The sequence below is a fragment of the Camelina sativa genome, chromosome 6, assembly GCF_000633955.1.
Source record: "Camelina sativa cultivar DH55 chromosome 6, Cs, whole genome shotgun sequence".
NCBI classification, from domain to species: Eukaryota; Viridiplantae; Streptophyta; class Magnoliopsida; order Brassicales; family Brassicaceae; genus Camelina; species Camelina sativa.
In genome coordinates this window covers 22,870,004-22,879,187 of record NC_025690.1, presented here as the reverse complement: position 1 = coordinate 22,879,187, position 9,184 = coordinate 22,870,004, and the positions used below count along the sequence as shown (strand labels likewise).

The following is a 9,184-nucleotide window of genomic DNA, read 5'->3' as shown; positions in this document are numbered from 1 at the left end:
AAAAATTCTTGTGGGTTTATAACAAGAAAAGAAAACAAAGAAGAAATCCACTACTGTTTGCAAGTTTCTTTCGTCATCTCACTTTTTTGAGGTTGCTCTTCTATTCTCTTTCAGATACCTCGTATTTGCTGTTGCCTTTGAAGGATCATGCTGGTTTTGAGTCCTTGTTACTGTGCTATCACCTTAATGAAAAGAGAAAAACAAACAAGCAAGATACGAGATGACATAAGAATATAGATATAGTACAAACCAGATTTTGTGGCTCGTGGTGTTGAAAAAGGGTTTTGCTACTTACCACTATTTGAATTGTTTGAATCATTAGACTCAGGTATTAAATTCTGTCGCTCTGCTTTTTCCATTGTCTTTTTTTCCTGATGATGCTGCTGCTGCTGCTGGGGTATTACTGCTTGCAACTCGTTGTTGTTTGACTTGTTTCCTCCATATTGCAGCTCCTTGTTGTTTCCTCCATATTGCAGCTCGTTGTTGGTTACTCCATATTGCAGCTCCTTGTTGTTTCCTCCATATTGCAGCTCGTTGTTGGTTACTCCATATTGCAGCTCGTTGTTGTTTCTTCCATATGGCAGCTCGTTGTTGGTTACTCCATATTGCAGCTCGTTGTTGTTTCCTCCATATGGCAGCTCGTTGTTGGTTACTCCATATTGCAGCTCGTTGTTGTTTCTTCCATATGGCAGCTCGTTGTTGGTTACTCCATATTGCAGCTCGTTGTTGTTTCCTCCATATGGCAGCTCGTTGTTGGTTACTCCATATTGCAGCTCGTTGTTGTTTCTTCCATATGGCAGCTCGTTGTTGGTTACTCCATATTGCAGCTCGTTGTTGTTTCCTCCATATGGCAGCTCGTTGTTGGTTACTCCATATTGCAGCTCGTTGTTGTTTCTTCCATATGGCAGCTCGTTGTTGGTTACTCCATATTGCAGCTCGTTGTTGTTTCCTCCATATGGCAGCTCGTTGTTGGTTACTCCATATTGCAGCTCGTTGTTGTTTCCTCCATATGGCAGCTCGTTGTTGGTTACTCCATATGGCAGTAACTCTTCTACTGAGAAGTTCTGCTGCAGATATGGCGGCTGGTGTTGTCCATATGGGTCTTGTAGCGGGTACTCGGGTTGGGTTAGCATTTTTGCTAATGAAGGATCAATGAGCTTGAAATATGAGCCGCCATTTTCAATATTTTCCCCAAAACCAAACGTAGACATGCCACATAGGACAGCAGGTGGTTGTGCAACGGATGGAGCTTCTGGTGCAACTGTTGAAAATGCAGGATAGTAATCTATGGAGGAAAAAGAAAAGAAAAGAAGAGTGGTTCATAGAAATGTTTTAATGTAAAAGAGTAGTTTAAACCATAAAAAATAAAGAGAGAAAGGTTGAGTCTTTTCTTTACAGGAAAGATGATTAGATATAGGGCATTGATTTGAAGCTGCTGGTACAATGGGGTGAGCTCCAAGATTACCTATGGGGGAAAGAAAAAGAGAGTGATTTATAGAACTGCTTAAGTAGAAGTCTTAAAACAAATGATAGATAAAGAGAGAAAGATTGAGTCTTTACAAGGAAGATCATAAGGTGTAGACCATTGATTTTGCTGACAATTAGGAGTCTGCAACTGGTTAACTACAAAACAGAGAAACATAAGTAATCGAGTTTTCGTGCAGCTGCAGTCATGACGTATAAGATACGCAATGCAATAGATATCAAACAAAACAAACTCAATATTGAAAAAAAGAGTGAAAGGTTGAGTCTTTTCTTTACAGGTAATACCATTGGATGTTAACCATTGATCAGTAGTTGGTGGTGCAAAGGTTGGAGTTCCAAGATTGTTACCTATTCGGAAAAGAAAAGGATAATCATTCATAAAAATGCATGAGTAGAAGAAGTGAGAGAGAGAGAAAGATTGAGTCTCTTCTTTACAAGCATAAATATTAAACTGATGTTGCTGATCATTAGGACTCTGCAACTGGTTCACTTCCTTAGATGTCAAAAGTGCAAGAAATAGAGTTTTTCGAGTAGGAATATTTATCTTGTGACTTTACCTGTTGGACCATTTGTATCACCCAATGCCAACATTGCAAAGCTTGAAGGGCTCATCTCTGACGACATATCAGCTGCACAAAACAATGCAAGAGACATTAAACAAAACAAAAAACAAACCCAAATTTTCAAGAAGTTATGTACTTTGGATATGATGCATCATTAGAAGAGAGGTTTACAAGGTGTATTAGCTAGTTCCTCCAAGAGAATTTGATCAAGAAAATTCATGACTGCAGCTGCACAAAGACAAAAGAATAAGCGAATCTTTCAACAAAATCGAGTGGTAAAACAATCCAAATTAAAGTAGAGTGTGCATGGTCTCTGTTTTTTTATACGTACGTGGTGCAGTAGTAATATCAAACTGACCATCACCCAACATCAAAATTGCTTGCTTTCGAAGGAAACTGTTGCACATCTTTATCTGACGCAATACTTCGAGGTTTAAGTAGTAACGTTTGAAAAACTCCGGACTCCGTTCCTGAAGCCCCTCCCAAACTAATATATAGAGAAAACAAGAGAGTTCAAGATTTAATAAAGAAGCACGTAATCAAACTGGCATAGAAATTATAAGATATATTACTCGCTGTGGTGATATAGAGAGGAATCTGGTGATTGTCACGGATATATGTCACCGTTTCTTCAAAACTCATGTACTTCGAAATACATTCTTCGATTTCGTTCCTAATCTGAAACAGAACAACAACAATCGCACGATATGAAACAGAGTAGGTGTGTAAGTGTAATAATAAGCTACAGTCTGCAGAGAATCATGAATTGTTTTTTAGAGTCTGTGTAGCTAGAAAGTAAGAAATTTAATACATTGTCTGCGGTCTCAGCTGCAACATCACTTAGGGAGCTGGAGTGAAGATTGTGACTAGATGGTTCGCTCATAACTTCTTTTGAGGGAACCTGATGAAGAAAAAAAGATTAGGAGTCTCTCTATTTCAGGAATGAAAAAGAAAGTGAAAGATTTGTTAGGTTGAATATATATTAGCGATAAAATCGGATCGGAACAAGAATTAGGATTTAGAGAGTTTTTTACAAACGAAACCGCCGTCGTTTAAAGATATGAAAAAAAAACAAAGAAAAGAACCGCTTCGGCGTCGTTAAAGAGAGAAAAAGAAGGAGAACAAAAAAAAAAAAAGAGAAGACGACGAACGAACCTGGTTTTGAGTATTTCTTGTTGTTGTTGGTCTTTTGTTTTTCATTGGAAAGGATTCGAGAATATTCATAGTCTTCGATTCTTCACGCTTACTTGGCTTCATATATCATCAATTCATCATCATCTTCGGGTGCTTCTGTCTTAAAACAGTTTCGTATGATGCTTGCAGAGTCGAGCTGGTGAAACCGATGACAAAGAAGATTTTTGTAAGATATAGAAACAAATAAAGCTTTTGTGAAGAAAAAATTGAGAGAAACTAGAATAAGAAGAATTAAATACTTGAAAGGGTTTTCTTTTCGCCTCCAGCCCCCTAATTCCGTTAAATAACCAGACTGAATATTAATTAATACCTGAAAGGGTTTAACGGAATAATTAATATTTTAATATAATAATAACCCTAATTCCGTTAAAATATAACCTGAATATTTTTCTCCCGCATCTCTCTCCTATCACTTAACTGTTACTTAAATTGAAACGAAAAGAATTATAGATCGAATCTTTTTACTATTGTGTCGACAATAACCGAATGGTACTTTTTTTTTTTTTTACAACAACCGAATGGTACTTTATTTAACCAAAATTCACTAAAAAATATTATATTTATAATATTGACTAAAATTAAAGAAATTCTTTAGAAATCGACCCTTAAATTTTTTTTTTTTAAAAATACCACTATTATTATTTATAAAAATGACACATTCTTTTTAATTTTTCCAAAAATACCACAACCACAAATTTAAGGGTGTCATTTTATTTTATTTTAGGTTTAGGTTGATAATTTTAAAAGTGTATAGTTTTTAAAGGTAGGGTTTATATATTGTTTATGGGGTTTATATTTGATTGTTAAAAAATTTAGTTTTAATTTGTGGTATTCTTGGAAAAAAAATATTTTGATGATACTTTTTAAAAATAAAACTAAAAATAGTATTTATGAGAATTCCCTTAAAAGTTAACTGTTTATGTTTATTTCTGTAAATAAGTTTTTCTCTAAAACTAAACCAAATCCGAATCGAAATACTGTAAGTTCTATCTGAAAGAATCTATTTTTCCAAAACCGAAACCTAAATTATCCGAACCAAGTAACCAAAGTCTTTCTTTTTTAGTTTTGATATTAACCCACCTGTAAGCTATGTACTAATGGATCTGTTAACCAAACTCTTTGATGTTGTCTTTACTAAATGGGCCTCACATTATCCGCAACAATATACAAATCCAGAACTCAAAACAAAAATATCAAGGAAGAAGAAATCATAAACAAAAATGGGAATTTGCTGATTTTCACATAATGAACTATATAACAAGTGACAACCAATCATCATCATCTACATATTATCTCCCTTCTTCATTATCTATAGCAACCCTGTATTTACCAGAAGAAGCATTCCTACAAAGACCTTATAAAAAACACTGAAGTTGTGCAGGAAAGTGAGAAAGAAAGACACAAAGGGTCAGACCGAGGTTGTGATATCATTGTATTTAGGACGTGACCGATCCGTAGATATCACTTCTTCCATTGCTTTCCTCTTATTACTACTACTCACAATCGTTTCAAGTTGTTCGGATTCAAGTTCTTGATGGAGAGGCAAGATCTCAATTACTGCTTCTTCTTCTTCTATCTCCGGTTTAGAAACTTCACTCTCCTCTTCTTTAGCTGATTTCTCACTTTCTTTCTTCAATTTGGTTTTCATCATATGTGGTTTCAACTTGGTAAGATCAGCCAACTTTACTGGTTTCAAGAAAAACTCTTCAGCTCCTTCTTCAAGACATCTGTTGGAAGGAGGCAACCACAACTTACATCAAAACTAACTCCACATCCATTGCATAAAAAAAACCACAAAGTTCAACACAGTTTTAAGTTAAAAAAGACTTTGATGTTCTTCATACCAAAAGAATCAAATAATACCCCACTTGACTAATTCCAACTCACAAATCAGCAAGACTCAGTTTTTTTAATCTTAAAGAAAACCATTACCTGGAGATTCTTGCAGGAACGTTCTCTGAAGACATTATGACTACAGGTATGCTTTTAAATGCCGCTGATTCCTATACACAACAATCATGTAAAATTTTCTCAGAAGCAAATTAGATTTGTTTTTCATCATATACAAACAAATGGCATAAAAGAAAGTTTTTTTAATTTTTTTTTGTGTGAGTGGGTGAGAGAACAATATTCTAAAATGAGATTTTCTCCATTTGACATTCTCACTTTTTTAAAAACTCAAAAAGATTAAAACTTTATTTCTTTTTCTAGAAAACGAATTTTGCCAGAGATGGGAAAAGACAGTAACCCAAATTGAGAAAAATATACCTTAACTTTCTTGAGCAAATCGTAACCAGTCATGCCAGGCATACAGTAATCTGTAATTATAAGATTTATTTCAACTTCCTGTCCAAAAGCCACCACAAATTACAACCAAATTTCAGTAACCTGTAAATTTCGAAAGTAACCAAATTGAAATCATGGAAAAAAGATAAAAAAAAAAGACTGAACCTGATGAATATGGGGTGATGTAGAGAGCACATTAGGGTCTTCATCATCTACTCTCAAACCAAGAAATTCGAGAGCTTTAGAGCCTGAATCAACTGTAGTCACTGCAAAACAAGAACCAAAACACTATAAAAAAAAATGAAGCTTTCTCCAATACATAAAAGCATAAAGCTTTCTTTAAAAATTTTACCTTGACATGAAGACTTTTGGAGCAACCTCTCAATCATTTTCCGATCAAAGAGACTATCATCAACAGCTAAAACATGGAACTGTGACTCTGTTTCCATACCCATTGCTGATATATTGAATCGAAAACCTTTTTCAAGATCTGGAATCTATACAATCTACAAAACCCAGATGCAAATTTTTCAACTTTCCTTATTTTTGTTTTAAGAAGAAGGAAAAGTTTCCGTTTTTTCTTCCCCCGGAAATGTTGAGAGTTCTTCTTCTTCTGAATGGAGCTTATTAAGATAGGTAGAGAAATATAAAAAAGGGGTCTTTGTATGTTTCACCCCAAATCTCGGAGAGAGCGAGAAGAGAAGAAAAGGAAAATAAAACTAAAATTTTGGGATCTAGCTTTGGTTTATACGAAGTAAGCAAGTTTTTAAGGGATCAAAGTAATTTGTTAAGGAGACAATGGAGAGAAAGAAACTTTGGTCATGGATTAAAATAATGGAAAGAAATCTCTTCGAAGATTTTAATTGATTTGTTTACTTCACCATAGACTTTTATTTATTTTTTTAAAAGATAAGAGGATGATGTATTTAAATATGTATATACTACCACAACCACATGCAATTGCAATTGGTGAAGGTTATTAGTTTTTTTGAGGTTTTTTTTTTTTTAATGTTTTTAACTTACCTTGAGTTTGGTTTATTACTGTTTTTATTTACAACATTTAGTATATATATATATATATATATAATAACACAAAAACTTTGAAATAATTTGAAATTGTCCTAAATTGAAAGAGTGATCTAGCGTTAAAGGTATTTTCGTCGGACCACGAAAATTTAAATATATCATCGACCCTAGAAAGAGTGATCTAGCGTTAAAGGTATTTTCTATTTTTGCATTTTATGTTGTGGGGTTTGTGGATTCATGCGAGTCGATGTGACGTGTTATGCTGCGTATCATTTACTTATTGGATGTAATTTTTTTATGTTGTTTTTGTCTCTGTTTTTATGGGTTCCGCATCATATAATCAGTTAATCACAGTATAAATGTGGGTGGTCTGGTCTAGGATTATATAATATTCATATTAGTAAATTATATTGATACAATGTTACATATAATTGGTAAAAGTCAGTCAAAAAAAATTTAGTATTAGAGATTAATAAAACAAAAAAAACAGAGATGAATATTAGATGTTTAAAGTATACTATTATAATGGTACTCTTGATATTAGAAGTATTATTGATATGTATACAAATCCTGAACTGTATATTAATTAGAAAATAAATGTTAAACTAAAGTTGAAATAGTGGTGCCGCCGTTCCTGCGATCGTATTATACTTAGCAATAAGATTCGTTGACAAAAGCATTAAGAAAATTTACTAACAACAGTTAGGTAGTGGCAAAGACATGGCAATGTTCACTTGATTCTCTGCCAAAGATTTGCTTCCCATGGCCATGCCCATCATCGCCACTATCACCATCCATCCATCATCAATCATCATCTTCATATGGACAACACGTATCCAAAGTATGGTAGACACATGAAAAGCCCCTCCGATTACCATACTCTCTTATTGGTCTAGTGGGTTCCATATTGTCCATCTCACTTTCCGCAAAAAAATGACAATGGCTTTTTTTTATTATCTTATTTGTTAACAAATTATTGGCTATTTCAGTTTCTTAAAAGTTAAATTATATTTGCTCGTTTCACTCATATATTTATTTATTCTATGTAACAATTTAACATGTTGCATTGTTGACCTGATTAAGATTAATGTACGTTTCACTCATATTAGTATTTATCTATGTAATAAAATATGTAGCATTGTTGACTTAATTAAGATTTAATTATGTGAGAAAAATCGTTATACGATTAATATTATATAGATTAGATGTCTAAATCAAATGTCAACATAAAAAAAAAATTAATTGATTAAATGAGACTTTTTTTTATGGGAATAGTTTTTAATATTTGTAACATAACCACATACAAAACGTATATTTTCAAATAGAGAGTGTCATATTTAAAATATGAATTTATCATATGGTCAGAACAGTCTCTCTCGGCCTAACAAACATGTCGTTAATTACCGCCACACTGAATTTTAAACAAAAAATTGAATTCAACCATCGAAGAGATCAAGAAGCAAGAGTCAAAGGATCGTGGTGTTGACTAAAAAAGCGATTCGATGAATTAATGAAGTTATCATGAAATTGTAATGCACGATGTGTCGGGAAGACATAACTTTCAATTTCAAAAACCCTAAAAAATAGTCAAATAGATCTTCAATGGAGATCTTGTCTCTTGAAACTTCAGCAGAACCGTCCATGACTCTTTGATGATAGAGGACCCCTCCCCCGCTTCAACACATTCATGACTTCATCATCACAACTTTTGACCCTACAGTTTTACAAAACAGACAAATTTGAAGAAGACGACGTCTATGAAATTAGTTAGTGGGGGTTAAAATGAGAACACTAAGGGGATGTAAATCGGACCAGACACATACATTAACTAAAAAATAAATTGTAACAAATGTGTAAGTCAACACAAGTAATCAGTTGAGCTTTGTCTATAATTAATTGTGTCTACGTTTTTAAAGTTCTACAAAAACAAAACAAACTTAGCAGTATCTCTTTCACATTAAACAAAAAAAAAATTACGATGATTGTAACTTTTACCACGCAGATACATATATGGAAATAGGAGTGACGGTGACCAGTACCTTCATGTCTTCGGGCTTTTTTGGCGTTCATGGTAGTGCTCATTTTCTTCTGTTTCTCTTCTTCTTCAACAGTAAAATCAAAAAGAATAATTAAAAAAAGAAAAAAGAGATTAACGAGTTGGTGGAATCTTTGTGTCTCTATCATCTTGTCATGAGTCGTGTGTTATGTGTATTGTGAACTCACTGATTAACGACGATAAAAACGTTTTCGATAATTTATCATCACAATTTCTAGAATCCGTCTAATAATTAACCAAACAAATTAAAGTAAATATTTGACTTGTCCTACACATATAATATAATAAGTACACACGATCTTTACTTTGAAATTTTCCTACACTATGATTTGACTGGTTGAAAGAAACCTATCGGTGTAGTTATCAAATCTTATTCGGCGAATATTTAGTATTTGACTTGTAATTTTGATATTATTTGAGGCTAAGCACAAAATTATATCCATGTGCATAATATTATAAGATTTAAGATTGGTATAAATGCAAAGTCAATGTCACGAATATTATTAACGCATAGAGAGACGTTGGCATGTGACATGAGAGAAGATACGGTGGATCGTATCTGGTGGCCTCCATC

At 33.5% G+C, this 9,184-nt stretch overlaps 2 protein-coding genes across 2 annotated transcripts; both read right to left on the bottom strand.

The window, feature by feature from the left end:
* LOC104699380 lies at positions 1-3,495 on the bottom strand. Its single transcript, XM_010414693.2, has 11 exons — positions 3,204-3,495; positions 2,860-2,949; positions 2,621-2,726; positions 2,380-2,535; positions 2,220-2,276; positions 2,043-2,114; positions 1,771-1,833; positions 1,561-1,623; positions 1,397-1,465; positions 296-1,285; positions 1-182 (listed from the first exon to the last, which is right to left on the bottom strand). Exons 1-11 carry the CDS (start codon positions 3,303-3,305, stop codon positions 79-81), a joined length of 1,872 nt encoding a protein of 623 aa, XP_010412995.1. The 5' UTR covers positions 3,306-3,495; the 3' UTR covers positions 1-78.
* Positions 4,368-6,428, bottom strand: LOC104793040 (two-component response regulator ARR8-like). The gene is made up of 5 exons (XM_010519317.2): positions 5,881-6,428; positions 5,694-5,794; positions 5,511-5,588; positions 5,175-5,245; positions 4,368-4,969 (listed from the first exon to the last, which is right to left on the bottom strand). Exons 1-5 carry the CDS (start codon positions 5,981-5,983, stop codon positions 4,651-4,653), a joined length of 672 nt encoding a protein of 223 aa, XP_010517619.1. The 5' UTR covers positions 5,984-6,428; the 3' UTR covers positions 4,368-4,650.